The 21,793-nt window shown below is 36.2% G+C and overlaps 1 protein-coding gene across 2 annotated transcripts in view; it reads left to right on the top strand.

The window, feature by feature from the left end:
* The first annotated feature begins 4,014 nt into the window (after positions 1-4,014).
* Positions 4,015-21,793, top strand: part of Prkacb (protein kinase cAMP-activated catalytic subunit beta) — a 110,655-nt gene continuing 92,876 nt past the window's right edge. For both annotated transcript variants that reach the window (XM_021732252.3, XM_005334082.5), the window contains exon 1: positions 4,015-4,324. In XM_021732252.3, the coding sequence (XP_021587927.1) occupies positions 4,279-4,324 (46 nt within the window). In that variant the 5' untranslated portion in view covers positions 4,015-4,278. The remainder of the gene's footprint in view (positions 4,325-21,793) is intronic.

Below are 21,793 nucleotides of genomic sequence, written 5' to 3' on the forward strand. Positions count from 1 at the left end.
TGCTCTGTCATTTACCATATGAATTACCTTGGCCAAATTATTTAATTCCTTTGAACTTCTGTTTTATTCATTTGTACAACAGGACTGATGTATATAAGATGTTTTGCTTTTGAAAGTTTTGTTGTGGGGACCAGATATATTAATGACATGTGAAATGTTTTTATGAAGTATTAGAAAACAGATAATGAATTATAAAGAAGTTGCTACTGGTACAATTTTTTTTTCTATTCCATAGTGCTGCATGTTCTCAGATTAACAAAAATATTATATTGGGGTAGACTCAAAGTCTTTTCTCTGTAACTCCCTTCTTACTGTGATAATGATACTTACAAGATACTATTATCAATGTTTATCTATAGCAAAGACATCAGTGGCCATGGGGCAACTGTCCCATGCTAGCTCTAATCACTGAAGAACTACTGGACAATTAATGAAATTTCTTCCCCTTGTAGGTGGAAAAGAAGAAACCACTCTTTTAGATGCTATATAAGCAATCAATTCCAACAATGCTTTTCCCTCCCTCCCAACCTCCCTGCCACTCCCCTTTCTTCTCCCTCCCCCTCCCCCTCTTTCTTTCATACCTAGGATTGAACTCAGGAGCACTTAACTACTGAGCCACATTCCCAGACCATTTTTTTGTATTTTATTTATAGACAAGGTCTTGTTGAGTTGCTTATGGCCTTGCTAAGTTGCTGAAGCTAGCTTTGAACTTGTGATTGTCCTGCCTCAACCTACTCAGCCACTGGATTACAGGCATATACCTGGCAAGTAATTACAAGTTAGTGATTATAAGTTAGTAATTACAAGTTAGTGATTACTAATGTCAACTAGTCAAAAACTACTTACTAAACCATATTTTAAAAGTATAATCTCCTTTAACCAGAACAACAATGTAAACTAAGAAACAGAAATAATGGTATAAAGAAAATTTGCAAGCAATTTAAATTGCTGATCATTTTTCTCTATTATTAACAAATAATTTACTTCCTTATCGAATTATGAAGTTAAATTGAAAAAGGAGATAATTTTACAAGGCTGATTTTTTGGCTTTATTTATGAATTTTCTAGGATATGGTTAAGCTGTACCTAAGTTCTTAAGAGCTATCAAACATCTCCTTTGCAAATTAATGATTTACTAAACAGATGGCTGCTCTCTTATTAGAGACCTAGAGTTCAAAATAATGCTAAGGAAAGTGACAAATTAAGCATACAACACTCTTTTATTAGGCTTACATTTGAAACCCATCCCAGTGAGGATAGTATGAGTATTCTAAGTTCTAGAAAGATTCTTTCTAGGACAGAATAAATAAAAATTTGGCATATAGCTGGTTGTTGCTACTTATTAAACTTTTTACATACGTAGGGCAGAATATCACATATGCAAAGGTTAATATTATTAGAAAGAAATGGCACTATTGCATGTTGAGACAAAAATCTCACATCATTTAGTTCAAATCATTGCTTTCCTATTTTAGTTCAAATCATTGCTTTCCTATTATTGTTTTACTTTGTTTAGATTCAATGGATATAAATACATTAAATAGTTCAGTAAACTGTGATACTAGATCAATATAGAATATCCTCAGGTAGTAAACTTTTTCATCTATCTTTTCAAGTCAATAGGATTTCAGATGGAGGGATGTAATTTATCACTACATCTAAAGGTGTCTGATAAACATTATGGACAAAAATCTGCCTAGATCCTATAGAAAAATTCTCTCTAATCTATTTAATTTCTTATGTGAATTTTTCAGCTGGATCTGGGAACCCAATTAATAAATGCAAGAGCTAATTAACAAAAGAAAAGCATAAAGTTGTATTCATTTTAGATGCATATGGGATCTTCCCCAAACAGTGAAGTCTGAAGAAATGATTAAATCATGATGTTTTTGGACTTTTTAGATAAACTACAACAGCTTTGTGAAGGAAGGACAGGATAAATGGATATCCGAACAAAGGCAATAAATTCTAGGGACTTTACTAAGAGATAGATGTAGGGAATGTAAAAGTGTTACATCCTAGAGAGGCTCAAATGTGAAACAATGTAATAATCTTTAAAGTCGAAATGATTGGATTATGGGAGCCTTAACCTACTCAATGCACTAATCTGCTAATAGAGATTAACTGAGTGGTAACTGTAGGCCGGTGAGGTGTGGCTGGAGGTGGGTCATTGGGGCTGTGCCTTTGGGGTACATATTTTGTCCCTGGTGAGAGAAGTACTCCCTTTGATTCCTGATTGTCATGTCCTGGGCTGCTTTCCTCTGTCACACCATTCTGCCTTGATGTTCTGCTTCACCTCTGGCACAGAGCAATGGAATTGACTGTCTATGGATTGAGACAGAATTGAGGCCTCTGAAACCATTAAGTCCCAAATAAACTTTCCTCCTCTGTATTGTTCTGATCAGGTCTTTTGGTCATGTCAGCAAAACAGCAGACTAAAACAAGAAGCTAGTAGAAGATAAGGGTTAGGTCAAAGAGTTTGTTTATTCAGGTGCATTGCAGCTTCAATTATCAGTGTCTGGTACCCGAGGCTATTTTCCAGCCTTGGTATGTGAAGAACATACCTCCAAAAAGAATATGACTTGCTGTATGTAGTGAAAGGCCAGGTGGCCCTTTCTAAATTTATAGTTGCTCAAATGATTTTAACTTAATATAATATACCAATCTGGCATATTTTGAGGTGGCATGTCTTTAATTGCTTCTGTTCAAATCCTGCCTCTCTTGAAAAATAGCTGTGCAACCTGTAGCAAGTTACTTTTCTGTGCCTCAATTTGCTCATAAGTTAAACAATGATAGTAATACTATAAATCTCATGGGGTTCTTAGGATCATAATACTTGGAATATTGTTTATATGATATAAATATTTATTAATTTAATGGAATTGACAAAAAGAGATAGCAGAAAGAAATTATTGAGAAAAGTTTCTACAGTTACCATTCTGTTTTATTAGTAATGATTTTTTTTTTTTTAATTCTGAGTAATTTCCTCCACTTACTTCAAGTCAGTCGGTACCCAATAAATACTTACGGGGCTTGGTGTTCTGAAGACACAAAATAAATGTGTGTGACCTTGGATCCTCCAGAAGTTAATTTTTCTACTCTAAATTTGGAATAAATGCTCACAGAGCAAAGTTTAAAGGGATATAGAAAAATTTACTAGAAGGCTACATGAATGACCGAATAGAGTTTATAGCAAATTCAAGCGCTCTAAGATGTATATTAATAAGAACTCAACTATGGTTGGGAATATATTTTTTTTGCAATCTACATCAAAGGTTGCTAAATCTGATGATGTACAGCAACAGAAATTGTGCAAAAATAATATTTTCCTTTGTCTCTCCTGGGAAATCTGACAAAACCTTTGAGAGCAATCAAGTAAGGCCATGGCCAGTGACCGTCGCACTGAGAAATTGTGACTGAAGCCCAAGGACCAGAGCAACAACGTGGTGGGTTTAGTGAGTACCTGCTGGTGGAAGAGAAAGGGAAGCTCCATTCAACAGCCATGATTAAAGACCAAGCATTTCCCAAAGATTGATGCTGACAGTAGGGTCAGAAGGATCCGAGGTTTCCCCCCTGCGTGTGTTCTCCCGCCCGATAGAGAGGTTCTTCTCTGGCCCAGGGCTGTGCGTAGAAGGCAGTCTTAGTGGCGAGCCTCCGAGACTCGGGGCACAACGTAAGCAAACTGCATCCCTGCACGATCACCCGCGGCTCCTCTAAAGAGCAAGTGAGCTCCAAGCTGAAGGGGGATCTGCGTTTTCTAAGCTAACGGTTTCCAAGCCGCCTCCCTCCCCTCGGGGCACGGGCCCGAGAGCCAGCTTCAGCAACCAAAACCTAGAGACCTGCCCCACACCGCCTCCGCCCGGCACCGCTGGGGTCCACCGCCCGCCCCCGGGGTCCCGGGTTCGCGTCACTTCCGGCGCGCGCGCGCCCGCGGAGACCTACAGGGGCCAATGCTGAGCCCTGGGAGCGCGGCTGCCGGGGGCGCGCAGGGAGGGCGGGCCGGGAAAGGGGGAGTGTCTGCTCGCCGCTGCTGCCGCCGCCGCCGCCACCGCCACCACCGCCGCCACTACTACGGCTGCCACAGCTGTTGCCTGGGAGTTCGCTGAAGCCCTTTCCTCAGATCCGGCCGGTTCTGCCCGCCTGGACTTCGGGCCCCACCGACCGGCGCATTCATCGCTCTGACGGGTGCAGAAGCGGGAGTTGCCTCGGTCTGTGGAGCGGCGGGGCGGCCCCAGCCCCTCTTCCCCTCCCTGACCCCTTCTTGCCATCGCCCCAATCATGGGGAACGCGGCGACCGCCAAGAAAGGCAGCGAGGTGGAAAGCGGTGAGTCGATGGGTTTGGGTTCCCGCGGTGGGGGTCGTCGCCGGGCACCGAACGCCCCCGGGTCGTAGCCCCCAAGGCCGCGCGCACGGCCCGGGCCTAGCAGCGGCCGCTGGGAGCCCTCCCAGGGGGCCTGGAGGACTGGCCGCCTTCCTCCTCCGCCCCCTCCCCCAGCCCGGGGAGCGGGCCGTGCGCCAAGGGCCCGATGGAGGGAGCCAGGGGCACCGTGGTCCCCGAGGTTCCCTTTCTCCCTGGAGCCAGGAGGACCGCACACAAACTCAGCACTTCCCCAAATATGGTCCGGGGAAAGAAGTCCCTTGTGTCTTCGCGCCCCTAGGTCCCCCACAGCATCCCGACCCCGTCCTAGTGAGCCACAGGTAGTGCTGTGGGTAGAGTTGGCTCTTTTCCCTCCATCACTGGGTCCAGCCCCATCTTAAACAAGGTGAGGGCTGCGCGTGCGGCTCCGCAGGTAAGGATATCCTGAGTCCAGAGATCTTTGTCTCTTCAGATTAGAAATGGAAAACATAAAACCAAACAGCAACTTTATCCATTAGAGAAAAAAGCAAGGCAGGTTTGCCTTTTCTTTAGACATCCGAGAATCTACTACGATGCCTGTAAAAACTTAAAGGTCTTTTGGAGTTGAAGTGCTTCCAGAACACAGTTGATGTCTTCTGAGAGCTGAAAGCGCGGGCGTTCAACACTACACCAAATGGGGGGAAAAATCATGGATATGGAATTTCTGTATGGCTATCAGGATTATATATAAACACACATAGCAGAATGGTTGTGAAAGAAAAATGTAAGATTCATATTAGATGTTATAATTCAGAAGGACTAAATAATAGTTTTTTTTGCTGTTTGTTATATCACCAGGAGTTAATTGATATCTCAGCACTTAAAATGAACCTGGGAATTTATTCAATCAAGTTCATGTAAATATCTTTTAATGTTTCTATGTTTGTAAGAGAAGAATTGGACTAATTTTATAATTTGGCTTGAAGAAAATAGCTTTTTTTTTTCTGTACAAATAAAGTAGAAGGGTTTAGTCATTCATTTTGTTTAATATGGATAATGAGATGAGATTATAGGGTTTGTTTCAATAAGGTTTTGGTGGTAAATTTCGGGAGCTCCAGAAAAGTTTCAGAACTACCAAACTATTAGTGACCATATTTTACTATGCAATATGTAAAGCTTACATAGTCAATGTAGAACGCCTTATTTTCTTGAATTACACAAATGTAGTAACCAACTATATAAAAGTGCAAAGAATTTGGAAAGTATGAAGAATTACTTGTACCTTACAAATTGTCATTTCTCTGTTAATTTTAAATTCCGTTAAAGATTTAACTATCCTTATTTTGTGTCAAAAGTGTGCTTGGTAATTGAATCATATCACTGATTTTCATTAGCAAGAATCGATACAGTGTTTATATTTTTAATAATGATAGTATACTCCTTTGTGTTTTATACATTTGTTGTTACATTACCAAACCAGTTTCTCCCCTGAGAGTGTTAATTTGAAACTTCTATCTGTGACATAATCTTGAACTATTTGTAGAAAACAGAATGGAAACTTTAAATATTTATCTAAACATATTTTAATTATTTCTATTAATAATTATTTCCAAAGTTTTAAGTGTTAGTGGCAGCCATTAGGTATGTTAGCTAGCTTTTTGTGTAAGTTTATTTATGAAGGTCATTATAATAATTTGAGAAAAAAGTTGTGACAAAAGAGTTTAGTTGATGATGTCTCCAAGAAGAGTTATTCGAAATATCACATGTATTGATCAATGTTTGTAGTTTCATGTAGAGCAATGTTATCAGGTATGTGTTACTGTTCTACTTTAGTGAACAAAGAAATTGTATTATGTTTTAAAACTTAATGAAAGTTAACTCCTCATTACATACCTAACTGTTCTTTGTATTTTTAAAAAGAATTACTCTTGAAAATTTGTTTTCAAAAGCTGAATGTAGTTATTAAACTTCCTTTGATACATAGAATAAACTTTTAGAAATATAAGTGATCCTAGAGATCAGCCTGTCCAATCATTTCATTCAAAGCCAGAGAACTGACTTTTGAACAACCTGGGGTTGAGATCATACTACTGATAATAACAGAGTAAGGAATAGATCTCATGCCTTGACTCTCTTCATTATTCCATAATCAATGAATACATGTACTTTGCAAATATTTACCTTGTATTTTAGTTTTAATTGGGGACCTTGTAAATAAAAGTTTAAACATTTTACTATCTCTTATGAGAGAGAAGATGTAAATGTAACAGTTAACTGAAAGTCAAAATGTAAATGCTAACATGAAGTGAAGTTAGAGCACTGAAAATTGCTGATAAGAGAGTATTTGATGTGAAGAACTGATTGAAAATTATCAAGTTGCTTAAAAGTTGAGGTTTGCTTAAGGCCCGACCTCACACAGGCAGGTGATTCTAGAATTTGGTTCTAAAAATACTCCTGAAGAATGAAATTAGGCTAAAGATATTTGAGAAGGGTTTTGGTTTATTGTACTTTATCAAAGCCTGTCCCTCTAACTCATAAAATAGATATTTTCTGGGGAAGATCTGTAAGTCAGGGAAATTTCATTCTCATGTCTAGTTTCTGAAATGGCATTAATTTGGGTACCTGTTGTTCTGCTGTGGTAAACTAGGAAATTGTATTGATGTGTCTCAAAATTTAATGAAAGAACAGTTCTTAATCATTACTTACCTATTGTTCTATGTATTTTTAAAAAAATACTCTTGATAATAAGTGTTTTTCAAATTGAACATAGTTATTTAAAGAGCAGCCAATATACAGAAGCGTAAACCTTTAGAAATATAATGTACAATTCTCTTAGATGTTTTAACTGTTATCATTCAAGATTGTTTTATTCAATAAGTCTCCTACCTTTTACTCACCCATAGTCACCAACATAGAAAGCAAATGCCACTTTTTTTTTTTTTAAACCTTGAACAGGTTTTTGTTTATTTTCTTTTTAAAAAAATATTACATTTATAGGCTGCCTGTGGATCTTTGCATTACATACTCACGGTAAAGGCTTTGACACCAAAGGAAGAAAAGTGTTTGTTAAAGATTTGAATGTGGATTCTCCCATGATTGCCAAGTTATAAGGCCACCCTTTAGTCTAGTGATTATATATCTTGAATATTTTCCAGAGACTCTTTTGGTCTTAAGAACTTGAAGGTGAATGGAAATTAAAGTCATCAATAGATTAGGTTCAACAAAAATGCAAGTTTCTTAATAATTAATGTTTTTTGAGGACCCATATGTACCCGGTTTTCCAAGTGCTTTGTATGCATGGTTCTACTTGATCTTTCCAACCTTGTGAAGTAGATAATTTCTTTCTCCTTTTACAGAAAGGAAATGGAGACTCAAAGAACTTAAATGATTTATTTAAGATTTTACACCTAGTAAGTCAAGGAGCATGATTCAACTTAGGCACCTTAACTCCAGAACCTGAAATCCTAACTCCTTTGTTCAACAAGCAGTGTATCCAATGGAAAAGCAAATTCTAAGTCACTTTAGACTTTGTTCCAATTTATTATCAATTATAGCACATTTTGGTTTCTTTCAATAATGACTTTATTTGGATATATCAACTAAATGAAAAAGATTATTTTTTTCCTGTGCTATTTTCTGGATTGTTATCAGCTGTAAAAACAAGGTTGATGGATTAAATTACCTTGAAAGTCTTTTAATTAAATATGGTACAATTTCAAATTAATTATGTAAATTATTTATATAATTAAAGACCTTATTCCCATTGATGTTTTTTTTTTTATTTGAAAATGTATGCCTTCCCTTCCTGTTAAACAGCCAGCCCAAAAATTATTATTTGAATTTGTATTGCCTTTTTCTTTTTTCCAGTACTGGGGATTGAACCCAAAGGTACTTTACTACTTAGCTATATCTCCTTTTTATTTTGAGACAAAGTCTCCCTTAATTGTGGAGGCTGGACTCAAACTTCCCGTCTTCCTGCCTTAGCCTCCCAAGTTGCTGGGATTATAAGTGAGCACCACCCCATTTGGCTCTTCGTATCAACATTTAAAATATTTAAAAATATTGCATTTTACCATGGTTTAGAATAATGCTGTCCAGTCCAACTTTTTGTGATGATGGAATATTCCCCACCTTTGTAGTAAGTGTATTAATGGCTAACCACATGAGGCTCTTGAGCACTTGCAACATGACTAGTGCCACTGAAGGAATGAATTTTAACTTAACATGATTTAGTGTTTGGTATGTTGGACAACACAGATTTAGAACATAGTCTTTTTGTAATCTTGGTAATTTGGACGACCCAGGTATGTGTAGAAAAAATTCTAGATTTTAATTTTCTTGTAACTTATTTCCTCAGCATTTCTTCCAAATAAGTATTTATAGACTTAGTGAACAAATTATTATAGTTTAGTAATCTGTATATAAATAATTTATAAAATTAACTACAAAGTTAAATTCTTTGGGGGTTCTATGCTAGAATTACAATTTTGTACTTTTTAACAGTGGATCTCAGTGAACATACTTGTATTGAAAACTTTTTTGTAGAATTAAATGTTGGTTAGGAACAAATTTAGGGATCTCGTATGTCTTTGAACTTTCTATTTATCAAGCTTGCTTTTTTTCTTTCCTTTTTCTGATATTGTTTCAAGCTTGCTTTTTAAGTATAATCAGTAGCAGATATTGTTTTAATTCAGTATACTGGCAAAGAGTCTTCCTTGGGTTAAAAAAGCAAAAAGAGAAAGTTAAAAGTTATGCATCTGTGATTATGAATACATATGATCTCATCTTCTTTTATTATTCTATAATTCTCTTTGTGTAGATTTTTTTGCTATATAAAATTATCTTGTATTCAGGAATCATTTTTTCCTATTCTTTACTCAAGGTCCTCTAGTTAGGATATAGACAGATAGTTGTTTTTTATTGCTGGTTGCAGGATAATGAAGAGACATGAAAGCCAGCTTAAAGAGTAAGCCATGGTTGAATGGCAGATGTAGCACTTGAGAAAATCCTAGGTAAGCCAGGATAGTTATTAAGATGCTAACAACTAAGAATTAACCATAATTCATTTTGATATTCCATAAATGAATAAATAAAACAATTAGTACAGTATTTGAAATTTTGTATATAAATGTTAATAAATGGTAATATACATATGTGATCAAATCTCAGATGATTAAATCTTAAATTTTTAATGAAAAATGATAAATAGAAAAATGTAGAATTTATGGGAGGTAAAAATACATAGGTAGTAATATTTTTAATATGTAATCTTTAAAAAGTATTCCTTCTAGAGTATCTGATATAGTTCTTTGTTGCTTTATTCATTCATTAATTCAGTACACATAATTGAGCTAAAATGTGACAAACTATGCAGGACTGTAGGAAAAAGATTGACTAGGACACAGTACCTATTCCAGCGTGTCTTTCCCTTCCAGAAAGGAGTGAAAGAAGGGAGAGACAACAGATGATTGCATACAAGTTCAGTGTGGGAACCAACAGAAAGAAAGCCCAGTTCCACTGGGATAAGGAGGATGACCTTCAAAAAGGACTGCAAAGAAAAGCTCCCTGAGTTGAGCTTGAACATGGAAAATGTTCACCAGCAGAATTATTGGAAGAAAGGTATAATGAGTACAGAGAGCACAGAGATTCAGAGGAATGAAACAGCCTGTTTCCCCCCAGCCTTCTTTACATTTTTATCCTCATTTTATTCCTCTTTTCAATGCTAGATGTTTGGCAACTAGAGAAGCAGTTAACATCTGGCATAACTTCCTTCATGGCATAACTTCACAAAGGAAGTTTTCCAATGTGATTAAATTGCATAGTATGGGATTGATGGTAGAAAAAAGAGAGATTGTAAATTGAAAAATGATACTGAAGAAACAGAGAGGCACATAATGGAAAGTTTGAATTTTATCCTGTAGATACCATAGAGCTATTACAGACTGAAGTCAGGGAGAGACATAATAAAACTTGGGGGTTTTTTTTGTTGTTGTTGTTGAGACAGAGAAAAAGAAATTTTTAATATTTATTTATTTATTTTTAGTTTTCGGCGGACACAACATCTTTGTTTGTATGTGGTGCTGAGGATCCAACCCTGGGCCACACGCATGCCAGGCGAGCATGCTACCGCTTGAGCCACATCCCCAGCCCCAAAACTAGGTTTTAAAAGAGATTTTTTTTTTTGCTGGCAGTGTGAAGAAGAATCATGATGGAGTAAATGAAGTTGGAGTGTTATGATCTGGATGTGAGGTGTCCCCCAAAAGCTCATGTGTGAGACAATGTAAGAAGGTTCAGAGGAGAAATGATTGGGTTGTGAGAGTCTTAAACCCAATCACTGAATTAATCCCCTGATAGGGATTAACTAAGTGGTAAGTGAAGTGGTAGAGTGTGGCTGGAGGAGATGGGAGTTGGGGGCATAGCTTTGGGGTATATTTTTAAATCTGGCAAGTGCTCTCTGCTTTCTGATCACATGTGAGCTGCTTTCCTCTGCCAGATTCTTCTGCCATGTTGTTCTGCCTCACCTGGTGTCCTGAGGAATAAAGCTGGCTGTTTATGGATTGAGCCCCTAAATAAACCTTTCCTCCTTTACAGTTGTTCTGGTTGGATCCTTTAGTTACAGCAGCAAAATAGCTGACTACAACAGGAGGCAAGAAGACTTCTCTAGTAATTTGTATGAGGGACTTTGAGAGCCCAAACTCAGATGGTAGTGTCAGGAATCTCCTTTCAATATCTGAATTGTGAGAAATTTGGAAAATAAAAATTAGCAGCTTATGTTTTACCCATATGAGGAATAAAGAAAAGGGAGAATGGAGCAGACTACATTTTACCTGTATGAGGAGTTGAAGGAAAAAAAAAAAGAATTTTCCTTAAGTTTTTAGCTTTCATATCTTGGTGGAATGGGTTGTGTTTTCAGCAAGAGTGAGGAAATGAATTCAGGGCAGAATGGATTTTGCCAGGGGAAGGACAAACTGAGTTCAGGATGCCATGGCATCTCTGAGAAATAATGTCTTATTGATTGTTGTATATGTGAGCTCTCTTTTGTTCTCCCAGCCATGAGTGGAAAATGACCATGGATGGACAAGGGGCCTTCTCTCCATTTCATCCTTGTTTTAATCCTCTTTTCAATACCAGATGTTTAGAAACTAGAGAAATGGTTACAACTGGCATAACTTCTATAAATGAAGAAGAATAAATGCTAAAAGTTTATCCTTATTGTTTATATAAATATATAGCCTGAGCTGTAATAATGGAAAGCACATGTAAAGTTGGTACTGACCTATATTATTTGCTAAGTAATTATCAGTTTTCCTTCCCAAGTTCTTTAAAATAGTTGATAAAAAAATTCAGATGTAATTTAATCGTAAAAAATATGAGTCAAAAGTAAGAACAACTTAAATTCTGTTTTCTAATACATTCTAGTACATCAATTTGTTTACATGTTTTTTGTTTGTTTGATTTTATGGTGTGGGGGTGGAATCCAGGCCTTGTGCATGTGAGGCAAGTGCTCTACCACTGAACTGTATTTTCAGTCCTTGGATGTTTTAATGTCTCTAAGCTGTTGTATAAATTTGAAAGGGTGGATTAGATGATGACATGTATCTCTTTCAGCTTCATAATCTAATAGTTCCCATTGATTTATTAGAAGAAAAAATATGTGCTTACAAGTAACAAGATCTAGAGCTGTACATGGCGGCACACACCTATAATCCCAGTAACTGGAGAGGCTAAAGCAGGAGCATCACAAATTCCAGGCCAGTCTCCGCAACTTAGTGAGACCCTAAGAAACGTAGTGAGACCATCTCAAGATTTAAAAATAAAAAGGGCTTGAGGGTGGGGAGCTCAGTGGTAGTAGTATTTGTACTGCAAAGTAAAAGAAAGGCAGCAGGATTTGGAAATAAATTATAGAATCTCTTAAAAATTGTGTGGGGGCTGGGATTGTGGCTCAGTGGTAGAGCACTCGCCTAGCACGGGTGGGACCCGGGTTCAATTCTCAGCACCACATAAAAAAATAAAAAGGCATTGTGTTGTGTCATCTCCAAAAAAAAAAAAAATGATTCTCTCTCTCTCTCTCTCTCTCTCTCTCTCTCTCTCTCTCTCTCTCTCCTTTAAATAATAATAAAAAAAATAGTGTGGGCAGAGAAGTGACAAATGAACCTCAATATGAGCAAATAAAAATAAGACAACATTTTGAGGGAAAATTCTTAATTCATACTTAAAGAATGATAGTATGAATTATGACCAAAGAAATTTATGAATTACTGTACTGATCTCTGAGGATGTTCTCATATTCTACTATAGGTAAAGGAACCATCTAAATGTTGGCCATCGAGGAAGAGTATTGGAAATAAAACATATAATGGTCTACTCTTAAAACCCTTAGCATAGTATATATACTTGGTCATATTTACATGTAGTAAAACCAGAGACAGTTTAGATCACAGGTGGCTCAGATAAGTTGGAAAATGGAAGTTCTGTAATATGATGTAGACTTTAAAAAATAGAACTCCTCTATCAGGAAAAATCAGGGCTGCACAATTGAAGTATATAAAATCAAGTAGAATAGGTAGAGAAAATCTAGGATCATTCACCTAAACTGAAACACTACAACCCATGAATTATTTTTTAAGACTTTTTTAAGCAAAAAATGGAATTAATGGTAAAACCTTGATATAAACTGGGCTTAGAGATTAAATATTACTGATTAGTCATCACTTATGTCTAAAGATGAAAACATCTGTGCTTATAAATTCAGGTAGTTTTTTTCTTTTTTCAGATAGTATTTTTGACCATTTGAAAATCTAGGAAAATTTAATGCTCTTTTGGTTTTATTCTTTTTATAAGTTTTATACCTTATCTGGACTCCCTACAATGCCAAAATAATCACCAATATTCCTAAAGTAGGTCTTTTTTTCTTGCTAATATTGGAAATACTATTATATAAATAATAGTGTTTCTACTGAAATGGAGGTATAGCTTAAATTACTTTTAGTGTAGTGTTAATATATGGGATGGGGATAAAGAATTGCCTTCATGTAGTTTATTGTTTAGTCAGAGATTTGGATAAGTAAAAACACAAATATGACAATCTTAGGAAGCAGAGTATATGATATTTTCTGTGGTAATTTGTTTTTCTTTTAAGGTTATAAATTAGATTCAGTAATGCTCTGTATCTAAGCAAATGATTTTATGAATGAAATTTTGGGATTCTTTTAAAGACAGAAATACACTAATTTTGTTGATGCATGATTGAAATTAGTTCTTCTGTAGAATACCCAATGTAGATGCCATATCTTTTATCTGGCTTGCTGTATCAGTGTGTAAATCCTAGGTCTTATGGCCATAGATTGATACTATATTCACTTTTGACTGCAATTTTTGGTGACTTCTAAAACTTGTTTTCTTGTAAGACAGCGGTTTAGGTCTGACAAATCTGTTTTTCATCTGGACTTTGTCCTCAAAAAATTAAAAAGACTGTGTCATTATATTTAATTAGTATCAGTAAGTACTTAGTTTTTTATACCGCATTTAAAAAAAATTATCCTTTTTAGCTATATGACAGTAGAATGTATTTTGACATACATACACAGAGTACAACTTCTTGTTGTTCTGGTTATACCCGATGTGGAATTACATTGGTTGTATACTTATATGTGAACACAAGAAGGTAATGTCTGATTCATTCTACTATCTTTCTTATTCCCATTCCCGCTCCCTTCCCTTCATTCCTCTTTGTCTAGTCCTAAGTATTTTGTATTCTTCCCTACCTCCACTCCCCACCCACCTTTACTGTGAGTTAACACCCTTTGGTTTTGAGGGATTGGCTTATTTCACTTAGCATGATATTTCAGTTCCATCCATTTACTGGCAAATGCCATAATTTCATTTCTCTTTATGGCTGAGTAATATTTCATCATATGTATATATGTATCTTTATTCATTCATCTGTTGAAGGGCACCTAGACTGTTTCCATAGTTTAGCTATTATGACTTGAGCTAAATAAACATTAATGGGTTGCATCACTGCAGTATGTTGATTTTAAGGCTTTTTGCTATATACCCAGGAGTTGGATAACTGGGTCAAATGGTGGTTCCATTCCAAGTTTTCTGAGGAATCTCCATACTGTTTTCCAGAATGTTTGCACCAGTTTGCAGTACCACCAGCAATGTATTAGTGTACCTTTCCCCCCACATTCTCACCAACATTTATTACTTGTATTCTTGATAATTGCAATTCTGACTGAAGTGATATGAAATCTCATTGCAGTTTAAATTTGCATTTCTTTAAGTACTAGAGATGTTGAACACTTTTTCATATATTTGCCTCTACATTGAAACCTACAGAACACAAAAGAAAGAAATTGAAAAAGACCTCAGAAGATGGAAAGATATCCCATGTTCATGGATAGGCAGAATTAATATTGTTAAAATGGCCATCCTACCAAAAGCTCTATACAGATAAAATGTAATTCTTGTTAAAATTCTAATGATGTTCTTCATAGAAATAGAAAAATCAGTCATGAACTTAATCTGGAAAATGAGAGAATCAGAATAGCCAAAACAAACCTTACCAAGAAAAGTGAAGCAGGAGGTATCATAATACCAGACCTTAAATTATACTAAGAGCTATAATAACAAAAATAGCATGGTATTGGCAACCAAAATAGACATGTAGACCAATGGTACAGAATAGAAGACACAGAGATAAACCCACATAAATACAGGTATCTCGAACTAGACAAAGGCACCAAAAACATAGATTGGAGAAAAGCTAGTGTCTTCAACAAATGGTGCCGGGAAAACTGGAAATCCATATGTAGCAAAATGAAGTTAAACTTCTACTCTCACCCTGCACAAAACTCAACTCAAAGTAGACCAAGGACTTAGGCATTAGACCAGAGACCCTGCACCTAACAGAAGAAAAAGAGGGCTTAACTCTACATCATGTCGGCTTAGGACTGACTTCTTTAACAAGACCCCTAAAGTGCAAGAAGTGAAATCAAGAATCAGCAAATGGAATCAAGCACAGGAAACAATCAAGAATGTGAAGAGAGGGCCTACAGAATGAGAGAAAATCTTTGCCACCTGCATCTCAGATAGAGTGTTAATTTCCAGGATATATAAAGAACTCAAAAAACTTAACACCATTAAAACAAACAACCCAGTCAATAACTGGTCAAAGGAACTGAATAGACACTTCACAGGACAAGAAATACAATCAGTCAACAAATATACTGAATTCTTTTTAAGTAGGTCACCATATAACATTAGGAAGTTATTGCTGTATGTATGACATAAACTTGGATAAGAACATGTTAGTACTGACATTTCTTTTCTTTCTTTCTTTCTTTTTTTTTTTTTGGCGCTGGGGATTGAACACAGGGCCTTGTACTTATGAGGCAAGTCCTCTACCAACTGAGCTGTAACCCCAGCTGAATACTGATATTTCTCAGTTTCTTTCACAGGGTCCAACTATGCTGATAATTTACATCCTCCAATCGTAGCTCAGCTTCCTGGTTAAGTAGAATCATGAAAGGTTAAAATGGGAGAGAATATGAAATCTACTTTAGACTGTAGTTTCAAAGTCACTAAGAGCGCCATTACTTCAACTCAGAATGATAGAGAAAATATTCATTTATTTGTCAGTCATTCATTAATTCATCAGTCTTTCAGTCATTCTTTGTATTTATTAAGTGCTACTTTGTTGCAGGAACTGTGCTAGTCTATAGATACAGATAAAAATAAGACTTGATTTCTTCCTTAAATGGGGAGATAGATATTTACAAATACTTATGATAAAGTATACAGTGATACATAGGTGCCTGCGATTGATAATAGAATGAAAATGTGACATTAAGGTTTATATAAAAATAAGTACAGAATTTCTGAAATAGGCTGAAACTGACTGAAATAGAAAACTACTTTCTATTTATTTTAGGCATGTATACATCTATAGTTGTAGCTTTTTTAGTTGTTTCTTCCGCAACACAGTATGATGTATGGGGTCAGAAAAAGTATTTTGTTTAGTGCTTTAATTCCTAGAATGTAAGACAGTTCTTGGCTCATGTCATGGTGGAAGCTAAAATCATAGATAATTAAATGGAAAAAAGTTCAACCTTATTTTAAAAATGTTCATTACCACCATCCCTCCCACACCAAGTTGGAGGAACTTTCTCTGAAATATGTTAACTCTTTGGGAATAATAACCAATTACTTGATAAGAGGATACCTCTTTCCCTTTCTTTAGCACATAATAGTTTATTTGATGTTTTTAAATCAAAATTATACCACTTTTAATTGGGTAGAGATTCACTTCAGTCATGTAGGAAGATATTGGATTAGGAGAAAATGATTGTGCTCCTGACCTCACAAACCCCTCTCTATATTTTATTTCAGGTAACTAGTTGTATGAAGAACCTTGTCATATTCATTAATTGCCTAAAAATAAATGTGTCATTCTCTGGTCACAATGTCTTCTTTTTGTTTGCTTAAAAATATTTCCTCTATCATTATTCTTCATCAGAACTTCTTATTTATTCATCAACTATCTGACCTGTCACTTCTTCATTTATCTTTTTAAACAGTTTAGATTATATGATCCCCCAAACCCTCTGAATTTATGTTTTATCATATCTATGTGATAAAAATTTAACTCTGATAAATGCAACTCTATCTGCACTCTTAGTGTTTCATTTAAAAACTAAGCACCACTGGGAAAGCCACAGTGATGGATACCATGGATTCACTGTCATCATTCTCAAATGGACTGTCAACATGACTTGACAATTCTACCACAATTCTCTGATCAATGTGTCTCCTATTCATAAATCTCATTTTCATTCTTTTCTCTGACTTCTCTATTGTCTCTTGTTCTAATGATAATTTTGCCTCAGATGTCCAGTGGAAAATAAAAGCTATCAAATGGGAACACTTTCAGCTTTTTTTTATCTCATTCACATCTATTGTATTTTAACTTTACTTTTTATTTTGCTATATCAGAGGAATCATTAATCCCATTCCTACATTTAGTAACTTAAAACAATGACCACATTTATCTGTTTATGAAAGTGCTGTTTATGAAAGTGCAGTTCAAACAGAGTTCATTAAAGACAGCTCGTTTCTACTCTATTTGACATCAGATAGCTCAGCTCAAGGCTAGGGACTAGAGTCACCTAAAGATTTGCTTATTTACATGTCTCCTTTTTTTTTCTTTTTTGAATTTGGGGATACTGGGGATTTAACTCAGGGGCACTCAACCACTGAGCTGTATCCCCAGCCCTTTTTTTTGTATTTTATTTGGAGACAGGGAGGGTCTCACTGAGTTGCTTAGCATCTTGCTGTTGCTGAGGCTGACTTTGAACTCTAAATCCTCCTGCCTCAGCCTCTGAGCTGCTGGCATTACAGGTGCATACCACTGTCTTCAGCACATGTCTCCTTTTGATTCTAGCTATAGATTGAATCTTAGCTGAGACTCTCTGCAGGATGACCTCTGACATGGCTTGGGTCTCCTAGTACATGGTTGGTTAAGTTCATGGAAGAGTGAGCAAGCCATTGGAAGGCCTATCACTTATTATGACCAAGCCTCCAGGGTTAAGCAATGTCACTTCTGCTGTGTTCTATTCATCATAAGTGACTCACTTAGATGAGTCCATATTCAAAAGAAGGTAAAGTAGATTAAACCCATTGATGGAAGGAAATAGAGGAATTTTTAGACTACTTTGTTAAACTACCACTTTGTATATTTTTCTCTGGAAAGCTAAATTCCTCCATAGTTGCTTTGGAATTTTTCCCCTCCTGTTTCATAAGTTAATGGGTATTCTTCTCTTTAAATTCAGTCTGACTTTTCATTCATTTTGAAAACATGCACCTATTTTTCCTTAGCTTTCAGTTCTTTTGTTTCACCGTATTTTCTCTTTCCATTTTTCATCTTTCATCTAGTGTGAACTGGCCTGTGCTGTGGTCCAATCAGGTGACTTTGGTGGCCACACAGGTGATTTTATTATTTTAGGTAAAACATGAGACCAGGGGGAAAAGAGGGAAATGTTCTCTTTTCTTTTCTATTTATACTGTGTCTATTTATAATCAACATGCCGAGGATTTAACCTAAATTTAATACAGCTCACCTTTTAGAATGCTACTTGTTTGAAAATTGTGGTCTCCCTGTTAATACGGAAGTATTGAACATGAAATTGTATTAAGCATGTAGCAACATAAAAAATGCCAAACTGTGTTATAGGCAAAATCCAGTTTAAGAAATAGGGACTTACCTTAAAATCCTTTAGCTTCTCTTAACCTAACAGATTCTTGGTTTTATTTATGGTTGGGTTTAATATCTTCTATTACTCATACACTTTAAGCATAGGAAACAAACATTGAATGACTTTTTAATCTTCAATCTTAACAGAACTCAAAGGCATCAGTGATCCAAAGATTCTCCAAACATTTTCCCCAGTAATGTCTATGACAACAACCATGGGTCTGTGGACAAGAATGGGCACAAGGAAGCTTTTATGCTTTTTTGTGGGGATCTACTTTGTAATATTTTGTAAAGTAGAACTGTGAGACTATGTTAGTCATATTTTAAATAAAATATTTTTATAAATATAATACACATTGAAAAGTATTTAAAGATCCTAATTTATTAGATCAATGGATTTGATAAAGTGAATACCCATATAAAATATATATACAAAATGAAATATTACTGATACCTCAAAAGTTCTATCCCAATTATTAGATGAAAGAGATAGAATATCACATCATGTATTCCTTGTGTCTGCTTCTTTCACTCAACATATTTTTGACATTTATCTATGTATTTGTGTTAGCAGTAGTTCATTAATTTCCATTATATAAGGATAACAAAATGTTTTTTTTTTTGTTGTTGTTGTTGTTGTTCTCTTGTTGATGGAAATTATTTGGGTTGTTTTCAGGTTGAATATCTTGTGAATAATTCTGTGACTACTCTTATACATGATTTTTGGTGAATATATGCTTTGATGAATATATATTTGAATATATGTTATATGTATATACACACACATATACACACATAATACATATATATGTATAAGCATGTATGTGTGTATGTGTGTGGGTACACATAGAAAAATAGACATTGAAGTTGAAATTTAATTGATGGCTGGATTTATGAGTTATACAGTATGTGACTGATAAATATGGCCTAATAAATTTTCAGAGTGGTTGAACCTATCTCCTACCAGCAGTGCCTCAGGGTTTTAGTTATCCCATATCTTTCCCAAACTTGGTGTTTTTCATATTTCTAATTGTTATATATTCTTGTGAATATGCTTATAATTTTAATTTGCATATCATTGATGATTAATAGTGTTGATTACTTTTCATATCTGCATTGGCCATTTTAAGAAAATGTTCTTTCAATTATCCTTCTCCCCTCTTTTTGGGTATTATTTAAAATTTTTTTTTTAAAGTTCTTTATTATGGATACCGGTTCTTTTCCAGAAGTATGTTTTGCAAATATCTTCTCTTGTTTCATTGCTTGTCTTTTCACTTTAACAGTTTCTTTCATTGATAATGCTTAATAATTATTAGTTAGATTTCTGTTGCTGTGAAAAAATACCTGAATAAACCAGCATTTAAGGTGGAAGGTTTATTTTGGTCCCCAGTTTCAGTTCATGGTTGACTAACTCTGTTGCTTTGAGCATGTAGTAAAGCAGAACATCACAGCAGGGAGCATGTGGTAGAACAAAGCTGCTTACCTTATGACAGCTGTGAAGCAAAGAAGAAGAGAGAAAGGGGTCAAGGTCCTAATATCTCCTTCAAGATCATGTCCCCAATTACTTCTTTTTTTTTTTTTTTTAAAGAGAGAATGAGAGAGAAGAGAGAGAGAGAGAGAGAGAGAGAGAGAGAGAGAGAGAGAGAGAGAGAGAGAATTTTTTAATATTTATTATTTTTTAGTTCTTGGCGGACACAACATTTTTGTTGGTATGTGGTGCTGAGGATCGAACCCGGGCCGCACGCATGCCAGGCGAGCGCACTATCACTTGAGCCACATCCCCAGCCCCCCCAATTACTTCTTTCCTCTAGAAAAGTTCTACCTACTTTCTTTCTTAATGGTTCTGCCACTTCCCAATAGTGCCATAGGCTGGCAACAAAGTCTTTAGCATTTGGGCCTTTGGGAACATTTAAGATCCAAACCATAATATAGTGCCACTGGCCTCCAAAGGCCAGTGAGATAGAGATGACTCTATCTCAGTGTGACATGTATTTAGTCTTTCTCCAAGAGACCCTAGAGTCTTAACTGTTCTAGCATTGGTGAAAAGTTCAAGTCCAAAGTTGCCACTGAAACTCAAGTCAAACTCATATTAGATATGAACCCCTGTAAAAATCAAAAAGAAAGTTACATACTTCCAAGATCAATGACATAGGGTAAACATTCCCATTCCAAAGATAAGGAATAGGGTCGTGGAAAAGAAGGATCTGACCAAAGTGAGATAAAAATCCTAGCCTGGAAAATACTAAATCCTGAAGTTCTTCATCCAGTATCTAGGGCACATGGTGACATGATCTGAACTTCAAAGGGATTAGATACCTCTGTCCCCATAGCTTTGCTGTCTATAGCCACATGGCCTCTCTCTTTCTTGCTACCTGTAGCTTTGCTTCATAGATTTTTCACATTCATGGCATCTCTGACTTCCTGAGGTCCCCAATGTAGCTTCAACTTCAGTCTCACAACTTTACTATTCATCATCCTGTCAGGAGGTGCTTGCAGGGACTCTGACCCTGCCGCCACCTGCCTTCCCAGACCTTTGAAATCTTGGTGGAAGCTTCCATGATGCCATATTTCTTGCATTCTGCATTTGGAGGAAATTAACATCACATGGACATGCCAAGGAATACTGTTGGCCTAAGGCTCACTTGAATCATGGTTATAGGGGCCTCTGAGTGCCTGGAAGGCTGAACACAGGGAAACAGTTCCCTATACAGCCTGGTGCAAGCACAGTGCCCTGAGACTCTTCTGAAAAAGTCTTTGAGCCTGTGATAGATGCTGATTCCTGAGATGTCCTCAAGGCATCTTTCCTATTGTCCTGTTGCACAGTACTCATCTTCTTTTGAATAGAGCTAGTCTCTTTAGCAACCACACTCTCATTGCCTGCCACTTTAAACATAACTCCTTTTCTGGTCAAACTGGAAAGTTTTTCAAATCTTTCTGGTCTGGTTTTTGCTCCTGATTCTTACTGTAAATCTAGCTCAGGGTAGCTAGAAGTACCCATGCCACTGCCTGTGCTAAAATAATGTTGTGCTATGCTGCATTGAAATTTTCTCCATTCAGATTAATTTGTCCATCATCACACAGTATCAGGGCGTGGACAAAATATAGACAAGTTCTTTGCCAGAATGTAACACATGTAGCTTCTGATCTAATTCCCAGTAGAATCTTCATTGCCATCTGAAACTTTGTAAACCTGGCCTTTACTC

This window comes from Ictidomys tridecemlineatus, chromosome 11, assembly GCF_052094955.1.
Source record: "Ictidomys tridecemlineatus isolate mIctTri1 chromosome 11, mIctTri1.hap1, whole genome shotgun sequence".
In the NCBI taxonomy this organism is placed as follows: Eukaryota; Metazoa; Chordata; class Mammalia; order Rodentia; family Sciuridae; genus Ictidomys; species Ictidomys tridecemlineatus.